At 41.5% G+C, this 18,046-nt stretch overlaps 1 protein-coding gene across 6 annotated transcripts in view; it reads right to left on the minus strand.

Moving 5' to 3' along the window:
* Window positions 1-18,046, minus strand: part of GALNT18 (polypeptide N-acetylgalactosaminyltransferase 18) — a 387,970-nt gene that overhangs the window by 183,109 nt on the left and 186,815 nt on the right. For all 6 annotated transcript variants that reach the window (XM_048854232.2, XM_048854233.2, XM_048854234.2 and 3 more), the window contains exon 3: window positions 11,655-11,821. In XM_048854232.2, coding sequence (XP_048710189.1) covers window positions 11,655-11,821 — 167 coding nt within the window. The remainder of the gene's footprint in view (window positions 1-11,654; window positions 11,822-18,046) is intronic.

Consider the following 18,046-nt stretch of genomic DNA (forward strand, 5'->3'; position numbering starts at 1 on the left):
TGGCCCTGTCTTATTATAAAGCAAACAAAACTAAAAGCACTGTGTGGTGATAAGATTTATAGTTACAAAAAATAACTCCCAACTGCACTCTGCCTACATTTAGGCTGAAATGATGGAAAACTCCGATACTGGAAAAGACTACTCTCATCTGGATTCTATCTGTACTGAATTCCACATCTGCAAAAGGGTGTTTATTGGTCTGCAGCAGCATTATCAAATGCCGTGGGCCTTGTGGGGAACTTTAATTTATAGAACTGTTTCCTCCTGGGAATAGGTAACATACACAAGCAAGGTAACTTGATAACAAGGTAAAAATACTGTAACAGCATGAAGTGTCTGATGGTTTAATCCATTATCCATTTTAAGACTGATCATCATATCTTTTTGGATGATCACATAATAATATTAGTCTCAGAGAGATCTAAGACATAGGTTCTCAGCTTGGGTGTCACACCCCAACAGGGTTTGCAATCACCCTCCACTTCTTTATGGCTAGATGTGAAGGAGTTCCAAAGAATTCTTCTGTTGTAACATGGGGTAATGGTATGAAAAAGGTTGAGAGCCACTGATCTACGTACTGGGGTGTGTGTAGATGAAGGAATGGCTAGTAAAACAAAGGGTAGGAAAATGGAAGACAAGGCTAAGGAGAAAGACAGAGCAATTGTGGGGGGAACAGAAAAGAGATGGAAGAAAAGAAAGAAAAAGGCAGACTATATGACAGTAAGAAGGGAAGGCAAATGTGGGTGAGGGGAAACAAAGGTTGAAGGAAGTGAGGAGGTGGCTGAGGAAGGGACGAGTGGGTAACAGGGGTAGAGGAAAGGAGTGTAGGTCTGAGACAATGGGGGAAGGGAGAATGAGTGAAGGCTTGTCATGTAAGAGTGGGATAGAGGAGGGGAGAAGGGAGAATGTAGGGATGGGTGAGGGAGATGGGAAGTGAAATTAACTAATGAGGGTAAAGGCTGGGAGGAGCTGGATGATGACAGGAGAAAAACATGCAGGAGGAGGGATGGATGAGTGGGTAGAGTGGAGCAAAGGAAAGGGAGAAGGTAGATGAGGTAGAAAAATGAGAAAAAATAGAATGGGTGAATAAGGTGGCCAAAATTGAAGGGAGAAGGTACTGAGAGCAGGCGGAAGAAGGGGAGGTGCAGACAATGGGAGGCTAGGACCATGGGGAATGGAGTGCATGTCTCAGGGAGACAGACAGAAGTGAAGAGTTAATAAGGGAGTCGTACATGGGATGAAGACAGGGGCATGAAAAAGGGAAGTAGGTAGACTGGGGAAACGGAACAAGGAGAGGAAAATAAATGGATGAATTAAAAGATAAGGTACAGGAAACATGAATGGATGAGTAAGGAAGGAAGGAAAAAGGTGAGAAACAAAGGTGTGGATGGAGAAGAATGATGGCTGAAAAGAAGCAAAGGAGGAAGGATGGATAGGGGATGGTAGGACAGATAACCACATTCCTCAACAGCCTGCCTCTTTTCTGCTGTAACGTTTACCTCTTCTTGTTACCTGTTTTCACTCTTTCTCGCCTTATCTTCAGACATGGAAGCAGAGTTTCACTCACCCATTATTCTAGGCTGCCATAGCCGTCCCTGCTGGTAATCTCAATCCTCTTCCTTTGCAGCAGAAACTTCACACGATACCCTACCAACCAGCCAGAAAGAGGACTGAGCAGACATTTCCACAGCTTTCTGCCACATGGCCACGAACAAAAGCTTGACACTTGAGCTTCTCTCTCCACAGAATAATAGGCCTCATCCTGAGTCAACATGCTGATGGGCTAGTTTTCCCAGGTTGTTTGAGAGTGATCCTCTGCTGCCATGCTCTCTGCCAAGTTATCTGGCCAGCTCTTCCGTCTGACCCTGTTTGCTGAAGCAGATGGTCACTGGTTTAGGGTTTGTTTCTGTTTTTTTGTCTGTTGTGTGTTTGAAGAGGCATCTGCAGTGGTCAGCACATGTGCCAGGATGCACTTCACTTTAAGCATCACACAGGACACACATCTGGCCATGGATGAGAAAACACTTTCTGCAGTGTGGCCTTAGTTTATTCACTTGTTTGTTTGTCTTACTGCAAAATGCTAATATTTAAGCAAAACCACAGTTTTCCACAGAAAATATTTATTTAAACGTGAAAAAATAATTTGGCAGTATAAAAGCAGCAAAAGGAAAAACAATAAGCTTTTTAACATTGAAAGATCTGATACCTATACAGTGCATCTAACCACAGTCTGCACAGAAGGTGCCCCTCAAAGGAGGAAAAGGGTAAATTTGACATTCCCACATCACTTAAAGCACTGGTGCCTGACCGTATTACACAGAAGGGCCTCATGAACATCAGCACAACCTTGTGTGGAGCAAACAGATTCTACATATTTTAATAAGTCACCTGTACTGATTTATATTTTACGTTCAGCTTGTTTCATATGTATTTAGAGGGAAACAACCTATGTACACACTTGTGAAAACTAAAATGATGTAAACACGAAGACAAAATGTTAATGAATCGGCCAGGAATATATTATGTTGAAGCAGGCCACAGACCTTATGAAATGCTTTGGTGGGCCATGTACAGCAAGTGGGCTGTAGGCTGGGCACCCTGACCTAAAGGAATTATCTAAAAATACAAATGACTGAGCCCACTACTTCTTTTAATACCTTTAAACCAAATTCTGACTAAGGTCCTTACTCAATACTTATTCATGCAAATCTCTACTGACTTCATTAATAGTTTGCCCATGTCAGGGGTAAGTAAAACTTGAGTCAGAATCAAGACCTTTGTGTAGAGGGGGAGTGAACGCAGGATGATGAAGTAAGAAGCTACTTTTACCAAATACAAACCATTACCCAAAATTGAAAATGGAACAGGTTTGAAAATACTTGTAGTTTGATTTTTCCTCAATTTTTACATGCCTCTACACATATGACATCCATGCAGCACTAAAGTAGAGAAAACAGTTGTTACTCTTTCTCTAGCAAGAAGTAAGACTGTAATAGCAATGATGAGACAAATCCTAAAGGTGCTTATTCAGTTTTACTCAGTTTGGGTGAAAGTTTCTGCTATGTGCATAAAACTTACAGCCTCGGGGAAGTATGTGTGTTTGGGAGGGTGGCTATTGCAGTTTTAAAGCAACTTTTGTGCCCTCCTATTCCCAGCTGCTGTCAGGGCCAAAATGGACTCAGGCACAATTTAGACAGCTCAGAGAGATGCTCTAAATTACTGCACCCTATCTAGGCCGCGTCCGAGGAACCGCACAAATAAGAGCTGCTCAGAGTCCTTCATGGTACTGAATGCTAAGGCCCCCGCCCCCACTCCCTCCTGCCCTCAGCCCCATGCCTAACATGCACTGGAGATTGCAAGGGATACTGCATTAGATGGCATAGGCGTTCTTACACAATGCCTGCACCAGAGGAATGCTACTCTGGCTGGCTCACTAGCTTTTACGGACCCTGCACAATGCTATAGCAACATTCAGGGGGGCATAGTATTTAAGGCAATGGGAGATTTATCCAAGTAAGGAATAGGTGAATTCTAATTTGAATATAGATAGCAATGGATGAACTTCAAAAGTCCCATTTGCATTGTTTCACTGTATTAACTAGAGTTGTTCAGAAAATTTTTCTTCCCTGCAGAAAATTTCAACTTTTCAGCCAAATATCAAAAAGCCAAAACTTTTGGCCAAAACCCAAGCTTTCAAATGAAAATTTCAAAATAAAAATTTTGATTTGGAAATGCTGCCATGGTACCTTGGTGGGATTTTAAGTTTGGCTGTCTCCTGGCCTCATTTTCTACTCTGGGCCAAGCTCCATAATGCCCCAGGGTCTCCCCTGCTGCTGAGCTGTTATGGTGCATGACGGGAGATATAGTCCAGATGGGGAACCGGGCCCACAGAGGAAAATGGTGGCAGGAGGCAAACTTCAAATTCCATGAGGAAACATGGCATTTTCAAATTGAATTTTGTTGCTTTTCAGCCAATCTGAAAACTGCATTTTTTTTTTAATGAAAAATCAAATTTTTCCATAAAAAGCATGCACTTTTCATGAATGACTGTGTTTAGTTTAAAATCCAATTTTCTATTGAAAAAGTTAACAGAAAATTTTCAACCAGCCCTAGTACTAACCTAGAACCTGGTTGAAAACAACATATTAACACTTTTCAAACACACTTTGCCTGGCCAATGTAGATCAAATATAACCATTTTACAAACAGTTTCTCTCAACTCAAATTTTGTAAACGAATCTATCAAACAGTTTTGTCTGATCTGCACTGGGCAGAAAAACAGTCTTTAGATCATGTTAACATGTTTAAAATAGGTGAACGTCAAAAGTCTGATCTACACCTATCAGTGGTGTTCAGATAATAATTCACCCAATTTTCTCTTTCCATGTATCTCTTACAGATAAACAACCCTAAGAGAGAAGTGCAGGTTTCTAATGGAACTGTAGGCAGCTAAATGATTTCCAAAAAACCCTTTATTCAGCATTCTGAGGACTATGTCAGAGATCTCTCAAAGGAAATATAGTTGCATACGATCCACTTTCTTCTATTCTGTACTAATTCTCTTTGACAACTCAAGTCATAAAATGAGCATACCATGATACCAAATATTATTATTGCAATTCAATAGCCGTGTTCACAGAATTCTCAGAGCAAAGACTATGAATTGTTAAATTGCACACGTTAGGACATTTTATTCGTAAGTGATGATTCAAAAAAAAAAAAAGAGAGAGACCTTATGGAATGTGAGCCTGCTGCAATGTTCATTACAAACTGCAATATGAAAAGTAGACATACGGCAGGATAATTATTGCTTTAATGTAAAATTTTGCTCTACAAATTTTAGACGTGTGAAAGCACCCACTCACCTTCATCAAAACAGAAGGGCACAATCTGGCCAACAATGAGCTTCTTATGTACAGCGCACATAAGATGAAAAATATTAGTGTTACACACAGTGGGTCAGACCCTGGCCCTGCTGTGCTGCAAGGGGCTGGAAAGCTTGCTTAAATAGCTAGTAGGGATTCTATTGGCATAGAAGATCTTTATCCCACCACAACCACCAAAACAGGAGAGGAATGGCTAAGGGTGTGAGCAAAGCACTTGCATGCCAGCAAGCCCCAGGTGTAGAATGGCTGCTCTAAAACTGTACTTGAGCAGCAGCAGTCCCAGGGACTGAGGAAGCATAAAGATGTTTTAAGACCACCTTTTCTCCCCCCCACTCTCCAGCTGCACTGCACAGACCTTTGGTGCAGCTGGAGAACTGGGTCAGTTTTCAAGTCAAAACTGTGTAAATTATATATTTTTTATTATATTATAATTTTTGCCAAATTCTAATCTACAAATTACCTCTGAAATGCAAACAGCATACTTTAGAGAAAACAGAGTAGATTTTGATCTCACTACCACCACTGTAAATCCACTGAGAACAATGGAATTACTCCACATTTAGACTAATGTAATTGAGGTCAGAATCTGGCACAATTTCTTTGTAATCAGCAGCACCGGCTTAGTTTATAATAAGCACATGTCAAAAAACAATGTACATACACAATGGTTGGAATGTTTTCTGTGGGTTTAATTAAACTTTAATTTTAACAAAGAATTACCTTATAGAACAGTGAATGAAACATTTCACATTTCAATATTATGTTTATGAAATTTCCACAAGGAAGAGTTGACACAAAGTGTTTTATGTAAACACTGCAAACTGCTTTATTAAACCAGAGTTTTGGGATCCGTTACATGTATTTTTCTTCTTTTAAATGACACTGTGGCATTTTAGAAATACAAGGTGGGTGAGGTAATATTTGTTATTAGACTAACTTCTGCTGTTGAGAGAAACAAGGATTCGAGCCACACAGAGCTCTTCAGATCTATATTACATACACTGTGGCATTTTCACAGATTGCTAACTTCAAACATTTGCTTAAAAGAGGCGAAGTTGTCACAAAAAGATAAACTGAGGTCAACTTAAGCTTAATGGGGAACTTGAAGAACTGCATTGAGGTTTAGCAAAAGTCAGACAATTTGCTTGATGTACCCCAAAGTGCATGAAAAAACTACCATAGCGTATGTTGCTCAAGATAAACATAAAGAAACTGGACATAGACATAAACATAATCACACATTGTGTTTCCCAAATCAGCCTAACAGAATAAAAAATAGACCAGTTCCTCTGCTGCTTTTTCTTTAAGTTAACAAGGCTGTTACCTGAAAGTCATAGCAGTCCAAATTCTGGGAAATAAATGAGTTTTTGCTATCAACTTATATGCGGGCAGCATTTGGCCCATTGTAAAAGACCGATCAGAATTCCATCTCGGATTTAAAAAAACAGGAAAATACCATGGGCCCAGTCCTGAGCCAGTATAAATTGACATAGCTGCATTGATTTAAATCCTTTACTGCAGATGAATCCAGGCAGTGAAGGACATTCAGTAATGTATGAATTAATTTATTTGCAGCCTGTCTGGTCTCTCTATACTTTCTCTGTTAGTCAAATATCAACTCTACTGCTGTGACATCTCCAGCCCTGGCTCCTGTGACGTCACTGGAAGACCTGACATTCCAGAGTCAGTTCTGGGCACATGTGTGGTGCCTGTGTTTAGGGAAAGTCTTCAGACCACAATTGCAGGTTCTTGTCTCCCCAGGAAACTTTGCAGCGGAATCCAGAATAACTCACTTATCTTACTGGCAGAATACTGGCTCACAATCTCCCAGTAACACAAGCACAAGTAGACACTAAATGACAAAAGCTGGGAAGCCCACCCTGAACAGCTGATGTAAACTAACAAAGAAAATTGGAAATAAAATGTAACTAAATTAAACTAATAACGCACAATCCCATAATTCAACCGTTCTTATACACATCCACTGAATGGATCCCCATGCCCAAACACTCAGCATACATTATGGGTTAGAAAGCAAGATCTGGTCTGAAGTACAGAGAATTCTAGCCAGCTTGTGGACAACAGGGCCCCATGCTGCAGACAACGGACTCTAGAGATGGAGCAAAAGGTCAGGTGAAAAAAAGCAGCATGGGTTGAAGATTTTCCAGGAGCCAATGGGGCTCTCTGTAAGGGAGACACCTACTCTAAGCCATGTCAGCCACATCTACTCACAGTCTCCATTCTCCTGTCTGGGGAGAATGCATTTCAGAGGAGAGTGAGACCAGCCAACCTGTTTCCCCTTGTAAGAGTGTCTCCTCTTTTGATCCGTAGCATTTTCCATGAAGTCCTTTCAGGCAGTACACCCGGCCTTAGCTCCCTCAACAACCAGCAATGGCCGGATCTTGCAGCAGATGAGCTGAGTGATCTGGCGATGCCCTGTGTTCTACTCACAGCTCCCCATCAGATTCTGCTATACTTCAGTTCTCAGTCTTTTACTTTCCCTCCTGGTCTACTTCCCCCTCTCTGGCGACTGTTCCAAGAAGCAACAAGTGGATGCTGAAGAGGTGGGTATGACAAGCAGGGTCCAGATGCCCCAGGAATAGAACAGGGGGATCAGAAACCCAAAGAATAAACAATTGAATCAGTTGATTGCATACATTATTATTATACTATAAAAGTGTATCAAGGAAGGGCTTATGAAAGCTGATGACCCTCTTCTGGTCATTAATATTACTGGGTGATGTATGTACGGTTAGTAGGTAAAGAATTATGTGTGTGTGTTGGAAATATGTTTCTCAAATGTGTTCAGACCAAAACAAGCACCTAAGTAGAACAAATAAACAAGTTTGTCATAGACTAGTTTGTCAGAGACACAGCAAAGTTGTTTTTCCTGTTTACATGCGTATCCGATGTAAATTGAGCAAGGTGAGGCCAGAGACAGAGACAATGGAAGTAGAGTAAAACCTGCCTGAGAGACCACCTGTCACAAGTGACTACTTGCAGACGTCACGGAACATCATCGCTCTCTGGTGTGCAAACCTTTGGAGAGAGACCATCTCTTACAAGTGACCACTTTTGCTCCCATGAGTGGTCACAACTGGCAGGTTTTACTGTACATTTGGATCTAAGGAAAACAAAGCAACCAAGTCAATCAAGAAAGCAAGTTAACCAGAGGATGAAAAAGGGGGTTGGCACTGGTACTCCGAAGAACGAGCAGCAGTGGAGAGAAACTTGGTCTGGGTTTATTTTTCAAAGAGTACATTTCTTCCATTTTATAGTTCAGAAAACTTTTGAAAGTGAACCCTGTTAGTTATCCATCAGTTAGGGAACAAAGGGGACAGCACCCTCTGATTCTGTAAACGTTGGCTCCTCCTACCAGGAAGGGCTGGAGATGCTGTTAGCTTGATGTAAGTGAGAACACTGTTCAGGAAAAGACATAGCTTACTAGAATTATGTTTTAGGCATTAAAAATTGTTATTTTTGTTTTGTTTGTAACTGTATTGTCTCTTTTCCTCTTACTTAGTATCACTTAAATCTCTGCTCTTTAACAGTAAAACGTTTTTCTTATAAACCATTTCAGTGTTGTTACATTAAAGTAAAGAGCAGGGTTTCTTAAACTGGGGGTCACGAGCTGTCAGCCCTGGGCCTGGTGGGACTGACAGCCTCAGCTCTGCCAGGTGCAGGGCTGACAGCCTGAGCCCCGTTAAATTAACCCCCACCCCCGTTTTTAATCTATAAGAAAGGGGGTCATGTTCAGAAGGTTACTGTGTGAACGGGGTTACCAATACAAAAAGTTTGAGAACCACTGGTAAAGAATGAGTCCTCAGCTAACCTGTCAGGATGGTGTGTGAATGGTCTCTTTGGAGGAAGCGAACGTAACTTCTACTGAGTGTCCAGTGAGAGGGACTGGATACTGCAGAGTGCAGTCTCTGTGGAACTCAAATTGGGGTTCACTGATTGCAAGGACGGTTGATACTGGCAGAGTCTTGAGGAGTTCGCTGGTGAGGTACACAGATTGGTGTGGCAGGGAGCCAACACAGTTTATGCCTCAGCACAGCTCTCCCTTGCGGAGGTAAAATGGTAACATGTTGGCTTATCATTCTGGGAGTCCTGGGAAGAGTATCACAGTGGAACACGGAGTTTGGAACAAGAGCCCAATCAGAAGCCACTGGGGCAGATTTTCTTTAGGAGTCACTGCTGCAAATTAGCCTGTTTTATAGGGTTCCCCTTCGCTCTACAGAGACATACCGACAGTGCTCCCAAACAGATGTAATCCGCATGGGATTTATCAAAGTCTGACAAATGACTGTCCATATTTTATTACCTTTGTTTCCAGCACCATAGAAACTTGAATAGAAGAGTCAAATATTTCTCTTTTACTGGCAACAATGGTGGAGTGGTACCAAAACCACTGCTATTATTATGTACTGGAGGGCCACAGCACTGGGCAAATCTATACAGCTGAGTTTCTTGAATCCAAAAATCTCCAAATTGGGAATGTTCTGAGTCTGATCTGGATTCAGATTTGCAGGTCGGGGCCACCTCCAACATATAGTAAGGAAATATGATCCCTGTCCTTAGGACTGTTTATAAACTAATAAAGACACAAACCAAACATAACATAGTACATAATCAGTGCTAAAACGGACTGGGTGAATGGGGTCTTCCTAGAAGACTTAGTGCTTAAGGGGTCCAGCGATTTCCTAGGGGATAATCTTCTTCTCATTTAATCAAAACTACCTCCCTCTAGACAACCCCATATAATAGACAGCAATAGTTTCCAAACAAAGGAGTGGAAGGGGTCCCTTCCTATGCAACCGTTATGATGAGCTGTTATGAAACATTCATGTAGGAAGGGCCTGATATTAGTCCCAATTTGATGTCCATAGGAGCTTTGTAATCGACTTCAACAGGATTGGGATCAAGCCCTAATTAGCCTCCTAAACCCAAATGCTTAACTTCCTCCACGACCTGCCTTTGGTCTTCCAGGCTTTGGAACGGATGATCCCAGAGTACTTTTGAATCCAGACCTCTTGTGTTACAGCACTACCACCAAACCCACAAATTCTCCCATGTACTTTGGGCATCATATTATTAAGCCTTACAGGAAAGATGCAGTGCGGAATTTCTATAACGATGTTTCATAATTCAAGTCTACTGATATAAGCTGCATTCAACATTATTGCTTATCCTCAATTCAGACCCACCCTCCCCCCCACCCCCCGCAAACAAATGGCCAACAACAGCAGGAAGTAAAAAGAAAAAAAGTTACAGACTGGTGGAAATGTCTCAATACAGCCACGTGACAGGCAACATCCAAGCTCCACATAATGAAATTCATAAACAAGCCAAAAAGCATATACCAGTTCACGAGTGGTTTCTGGATCACTAAACTTTTATTTAGTTCTCTCATAGTTTGCTTTTTCATTATATGTGATTTTTGATCACTCCATTGCACTGCTGCATCCCACATCATGCCCTAAACCAAGAACACCATCGCATAAATTCTGCATACATCTCGCCCACTCTGATCCATGAGTAGGTGTTTTAAGAAAAGCTAGGTCAGGCATGGTTTACCCTAAATGCAGCGTTATTCACAGGGGCTGGAATCAGACTTAAAACACCCTTGTACAGCCATGGTGCTAACAGCATAAATCCAGTTGTTTTATGTGCATGTCTTTTTGGAGCTGGGATTTGAGTTTTTTCTTGACAGACAGAATAAAAGGAAGAGAAAAAGAAGGAGAGTTTCAGCCTTGGGAGAGGAGCTTATTTACTTTGCCTGCTACTGTGTCTTTGTTCTATACAAATCCAAAGCACATCAGCGATTCAGTAGTGGGTCCCAATGTGCAGGAACAGGGAGTCATGTAACAGCTGTAATTAAGCTCGGAATGGAACAGAAGCCCTTCATTTGGCATTCCCCTTCAGCAGGATGCATTTTGATCCCACTTAAATTTTATGAGTTTGAAATTAACTCCCAGCAGAGCCCAACCTTTCAGAAAGTTAAATGTCCCACGGGCTGCTCATTTAAAATTTCATCTGCGATGGTTCCAGAGGATGAAAACGTGTAAGTAACGCCCAGCATGGCCCCACTGAAAATCATCTGAGGAAAGCACTAAGCATGTCGGAAATTAACTGGCCTGCTCCTCAGCCTGAGGGTTGGAAAGTCCACGTGCAGACATGAACCAGGTGAGCAGCAAACAATGAAATTGGGATTGGTAGTGAGAGACTATGCGCAGTCATGAGGAACAAAGAGTTAGCAACCTGGTGGAGAGCAGCCAAGGAACAGAGACAGAGGCATAGGAAGAAAAAGAGACAGAGTATGCAACTGAAAACTAGAGAGGCACAGGGAGCGAAAAGAGAGCAGGCTTCTGGGCCCAGAGACTAAGAGGATGCCTGGGAGCAGAGCAGAGTGCAACGAAACATTCAAATCCTTTCCAATGTCTCCCATCCCTATTGTTCTAACTAACAGGGATCTACTGAGCACATTAAACTTAGGGAATGATGTTCTGTTCTCCGCCTCTGTTCTCACTGACTTCAGTGTCAAGTAGTTGTGCACATCTGAAGGCAAAACTTGTCCCAGGAGAAGGGTCTACGGCTGGGGGGGCGGGGGGGGAGGTGGAAATAGAGAAATACTCCGGCATTTCTCAAACACACCATCTGAAATTCTAACAGGACGTCTATGATACAAAATTTAAGGGAATTTTTTTTTTTATAGTCATACACAATCCAGTCTGTATGAAAAAACTGTGTTTCAAAGAGAGCCCTTACCATTATTACTGTTATCATCCACTAAGATAATTTCTTTGAGCAGGTGATGAGGAGTCCGGTCAATAGCAGAATGAATGGAGCGCAGAATCACTGAGAGGGCTTCGTTAACAAATATGAAAACAATGCTGACCTCAGGAAGGCTGTTGGGAAATGTGAGGTTTCTGCACCTGAAAATAAAATACAATAAATGTAAACTGCTGTAAGTTTCTGAGATCATTATAGCTGCGTCTATATTGTGATCGCTGGTGGGAGATTTCCCAAAACTGCCTGTGACCTAAACTTCAGATGATTCTCTCGACCTCTTGAAACTAAATCTGGCTGGAAATCATAGAAGAACAGAGATTCTCTTGGTATTTTAATATTTCTCCCCTCGCCCCATGACAAAAAGAAATCTCACAAGCAGGCAAAAATGAAAAATATGTTTTTATAAAACTAACTAAAAATATTTCCAGGTCCAGAAGAGGCTCAGTTTTAATTTTAAGCAAATTGGTTCACCCATCTCTAATAGTCACACCAAAAACAAGTTCACACAGCATCCACCACCATTAGTTCTTATGCATCAGTACAAGAAAGTAGCAGTTACGGTGGTATTTAGATTGACTGATCTCTCCTTGCAGTGTGATCCTTTGGCTACAGATCAAATCCTACTTTCCATAAGCCAGCTCCTATTTCTGCTGATGTGTCTGCCCCTTCCTTCTACTCATAACAGGACTTTCAGTTGCAAGGATCAAATTGAAATGTATTCTTTTATTTTCTTTGATATTTCCAAAAGGCCTGAAAGAATGTCACACCTTTTTGAGCATCACTGCACTGCAGATAAAAAAAAAAAAAACACACAAATGTGGAGTGCCACTTATAATCAATTACGGTACCACTTGACTAACTACCTCGTCACTGAATGCTTGGTAGTTGCTCTATTCTCCAAAGCTTAATAATTTGCTTCCATGAGCTTCTGATTTGGGAAGAGGACTGTTTTATGATGCTATATACCATGATCTTTCTGAGGAAATGACTCCGACAATTTTAGTCACACTGATCCTTACAACAGAATTTCACTGTACTTTGAAAATCACTGGTCACCTTTTTAGCAAGGGATCAGCTCAACATCTTATTACATGCCTGATCCTTTCAGGTGCCAAGTACCTGTAATTACCATTGGTTTCAGCTGGTATTACGTACACCACCTCATAAGCACTCAGCTCCTTGCAGGACTGGATCTCTAAGTATATGTAATTCCACACACACGCGCGCGCATACTCAATTGAATGTGCAATTCTATACACACGATTAAGAGTGTATACAAACAACAGACTCCACAGAACCACATGCACAAAATTGCATAGACATATTTAGAGGCTACTGAGCAGCGATGTTCCCTGTAAACTGTGTGGCTGCAGAGCAATCTTGAGCATATGCACAGGTCAGAAACCAGGTTATTCACTTCTCCTCTGTGATGCCCCAGCAGGGCCATCATGTGGTCCTTTAAGAACCTGCTGTGCTCACTGCTCGGCCAAGGTCAGGGCATGTGTGACTCCAACCTCCTTGCTGTGAGGGGAACGAAAGCGCTTCCGGTCTCAGAGACATGCTCACCCAGTCCTGATGGGGCCAAAGTACTGTGCACCCCCACCCCAGTGACTCAGCGGTCGCTGCTGCGGGGAGGCAGCCAGGGAGGGAACTGTGGCCTACGCCCTTTCTGGGAACAGCTGGCAGGGGCCTGAAACTCCCAGCCAAGGGGACTCCTGGCAGGGCTCCCAGTGCTGATGCTGCAGAGCAAATGGTGGGAACAGGGACTAGTGTGTGATATTGGGGAGGAGACACACCTACAAAGCCCTCACTACATACACCCTCCACCACCACCCAGACACGTGTAAGCTTACTCTAGGACAAAAATGTAGTGCTCACTGGAGTTTGCAGCCCGCTCAGTAACAACAACAACAAAAAAAAAAAAAGAAAAAGAAATCAGACGGAAATTTGCTGACCAGATTCTGATCTCAGTTTCACCAATGTATACCCGGAGTGCATCTATTTCATTGATGTAACAGAGTGGAAATTGGTCTGTTTGAAAATTAGGCTCCAAATGAAGTACACTGTAAACAGTCCAACACACACTAAAATAATTATCAGCGTCAGCCGAGGAAGATGCTTTTGTTTTATCTACTATGTCAGTGTCTCCAACATATAGACAGAGATGTACAAACACATCATCATGGCATAACAAGCCAAAAGCGACAGTGATTCTTTCTTTCTGCTGTGTAGCTGTGGGAGTCAATTACCAGCGATACTGTAGCACAGAAAGAGAAATGAAGAAGAAACAGCACCAACAAAATATAGCAAAAGACTTTGCTTAACAGACAAAAAAAGAACAGTTTGATTTGGTGAAGAATATTTTCAAAGCCAATGAACAAGTGCTGAAAACAACAAGTTTAAAAATAAAGCCTTAATCAGACGCAATAGTGACTTTCTCTCTCCAATGCCAGTTGGATGAAGACTTATTGCCGTTTTGTGAAACTCACTGAAAATACAGCTTTGCTGAAGACTACAGTTAGTTCATCCGTTAAACCAGCAAAATTTAAAAAAAAAAAAAAAAGTTGCAGCCCTTTCATAAACTCATACAGACCAGAATCTCCAAACTGAATTCCTGCTTCCCCCTTTTCTCTCTCTCCCGTAAGAGATAGAGAGTTGGGACTTATTTTTTTCCTGGCTATATTTGTTTACACTTTTTCAAATTAATCTCACTGGGGCTGATCCTCCATTGCCTAGCACCTTGGACAGTCATTTATATCAATGTAAAGTACATGCAAACTGACTGCCATAGTGACTCAGTAGCATTTTACATTCATTTTGTGCTAGTAAGTGACTAGAGAGCATGCAGGGAACGGAGAATCTGGCCACAATTGTTTCTAATCCCTCCAGTCCCTTTTGCATTAATTCTTTTCCCATCATTGATGTATTCTGGCATCTTAAAAGGAGTTCATGATTTTTTTTTTCCATTCAGGCCCATGAGTGGTTTTCACTTCCAGAAGGAATCCACTTCCCTTTTTTAATGTTCAAGGCCCCTAAGAAAATACGTTTCCCTTCTATATTGTTTACATTGGGCATTCATGTCCGAGAGAAAGCGAGAGAAAGAATGACCTATTTATTTCACTTACAAACTGGATTTGGACCTAAATATCCAGGAAACAAGGCATTTATACACTTGCACATCTATCACTATCCTATTCTTTGGGGAATTTTATTCAGTAAGAAACACAGCATAATTCAAGCTATGAACCACCAAGTAAAAGGCGTGGGGATGGTTAAAATGTACACTGAGGAGCATATGTATGGGAGGGTATGACATGCTCAAAACCTTGGGACCAATAAGCTCTAAGAACAGGGTGATCACAACACAGCAAGTATGAACTTCTGAATTCTAATGCTAATTCTGTCTCTCTGACTTACGTGGCCTTGGGCAAGATACTTAACATGCCTATGGCCCACATTCCCTATTTGGAAAGTGGAGCTAACACCAGTAACCCTTCTCACAGGGGCAGACTTGAGTATAGAGGCTATGTCTACACTGCAGTTAGACACTTCCAGCTCACCTGTGCCACCAGATTCAGGCTCGCGTGGATTGGGCTGAGGGGCTGATTAATTGCAGTGTAGACTTCCGAACTTGGGCTGCAGCCTGAGCTCTGGGACCCTCCACATCATAGGGTCCCCGAGCCCAGGTGTCTACATTTACAATTAAACAACCTTGCAGCCCAAGCCCCACAAGTCCGAGTCAGCTGACACAAGCCAGCTGCGGGTTTTTAATTGCACTGTAGACAAACTCTTAGTAGTTACTGTAAAGCTAATCTAACTGTTGCCATGGTTATCAGAAATTTACAGAAATTTCTAACATTCTATTTCCAGCACAACTCTTGTAGAGGATACATGATGATTCTTCTTAAGAATCTTTGCACATAAAGAAAATCTATCCAGCCAGGCACGTACAATAGTGGTAATAAAGTTCACTCAGCCACAGTAAAATCAGTATCAGAGGGTTTCGGAGTAGCAGCCGTGTTAGTCTGTATTCGCAAAAAGAAAAGGAGGACTAAACTGGTTAGTCTCTAAGGTACCACTAGTACTCCTTTTCTTAGCATCAGAGGGGCAGCCGTGTTCGTCTGTATTCACAAACAACAAGGAGCCCGGAGGCACCTTAAAGTCTAACAGATTTATTTGGGCATAAGCTTTCGTGGGTTAAAAAAAGCTTATGCCCAAATAAATCTGTTAGTCCTTAAGGTGCCACCGGACTCCTTGTTGTTAGTAAAAATCAGTGTCCCTGTTCTGTGTTCTAGCCACTGGATCACACTGCCTCAGCAACAGTACTTTTCTACAGGATGATAAATGGCATATTATTAGTACTGAGAAAAAATTCAGCATGGGTGCAGACACCGGGGTGGAGAGGGAGAGAGAGCCAAAGGGTGTGGATGGTTTTAGGCCTCCCAAAAATGTAGCGATTACATTCATAAATAAAGGAAACACTACATCTGGACCAGAAGTTCATTTATCTCACTGGATTAAAAGAGGACAAACATAGTTATGGCACAAAACTATACCTGGAAGCAACATTAAACAGCTATTATTTTATTACTTTTTAACTCTAGCCCTCCCAAATAAAAAAAAAAAGTCTATATGCCCTTGTTCAGAAGTGATGAATCTCTATGACGACCAAATGGAAGGGTGAATGATTTCTGATAAAATAAGAACTGATGCAAATCACAGACTGAACCAGAACTGTTTTCATATCTTGGGAAAGATTCAAATTGGTTATCATCCAGAACTGCAAAGCTAAGTCAGAATTACTGACAAATAGCCTGTTCTCGTGGGCTATCTGGGGAAGTACAAAAAATCTTGGTCATATGCGAATAACTCTGCTAGCACATGGTTTAGAGAACTTGATGTCCGGTCCTAATTTTTGACAGTGAATAAACAAAGATGGGTATACAATTACTTGTGTGACTAATTTGTATACACATACCATAACTGTATAATTAAATATGGCCAACACTTGTGATATCACAGTTTAGAAAAGCAGGGCTTAAAATAATTTTAAAATAAGAAAAGATAAGCAGTCAGAGAAACTGTGGCTGATAATTAGATACAAATTCAGGGGAGAATAAAAATAATTAGTTTTTGGACATTTGAACTTCTAATGCTATAGATTTAATTGTAACTGACCGATTCTTATTCTTTTAAATAAAAGCTGCTCTCGCACACAACACTAAGCCATAACATTCCTTCCGCTCATCCACCCCCCATGTAAAAGTCAAACCTTTCTCACAAAAGATAAAAACAGACCCTTCTGTTAGTGAAACAATGGCAGTAGCTAATAATATGGGAGTTGATGGTCTCAAACTTAGTTTTATTGATCTACATGAACACGTATAGAACTCATACAAAAATTGTTAACCTCATTTTATTATGCACCAGGGACTATTCTTGGTACTTCATAACATAAATGCATGCCAAGCAAAAGAATCATAACACAGTCATAGAGACCAGATGTATTAAGAAAAGCAAATTGTCTGCTGTTGTTGAAGTAAAAATTCGCCTTTCAGTCAAAGGAGATGATGGGCAAGATCAAGAATCAAAATGCACCTGAATAAACTCAACCTGCAGTACAATCCATTACTCACCTTGAATATACAACACCTTGAAGACTGCAACTCTGTGCTGCCAGTCAAAAACATTTTTTGGAGCCACTATTTCTACAGGGAATGGGGTAGGCAGATAGGAAAAACTAAAGCAAAAATAGGAATGATATAAAGGTGGTCACTGAACCAGTGCAAACCGCCAACTGCTGAAACCAACAGAGTCTGCATGCAGGCGACCTGAGCCAGTCAGTGAGACAACAAGGGGGAAAAAATGAATGAAGGATAGTTGCAGGAGTAGAGTAAAGACGACCAAGGAAATACTCAAGCAAAAAAATAAACACTAAATATTTGACCAGACAGAGGAATTCTAAGGCAGAAATTCTATGACTAAATACTGTTTAAACAACTCATTCGTCATTGAGGGCCAGACTGAGATACTCTTACTCGCACTGAGAAGCGCTTTACACTGGAAATTGTCCCAATGACTTGACCCGGACTACATGTGAAATAAAGTGCTTCTCCGTTTGAGTAAGAGTACCCGATAATAAAATATTGGGACAGATTTATCAAACAGAGTGGATTCTTGGCCAGATTTAGACCTGGTTTAAGCTAAGAAACTGGCCTGGCATAAGCATGCAGATTTGGGCCTGGTGTAAGCAAAATGACAGCACCAGAAGTCTGCAGGCCAGACTAAGCTGTGATGTGAATGTTGGTGTAAGGACCATGTCGGATGTAAGGTGTTCAGAAAAATTGGAGTAAGTGGGAGTGCAGCAG

The sequence above is a fragment of the Caretta caretta genome, chromosome 6 (genome assembly GCF_965140235.1).
Source record: "Caretta caretta isolate rCarCar2 chromosome 6, rCarCar1.hap1, whole genome shotgun sequence".
In the NCBI taxonomy this organism is placed as follows: Eukaryota; Metazoa; Chordata; order Testudines; family Cheloniidae; genus Caretta; species Caretta caretta.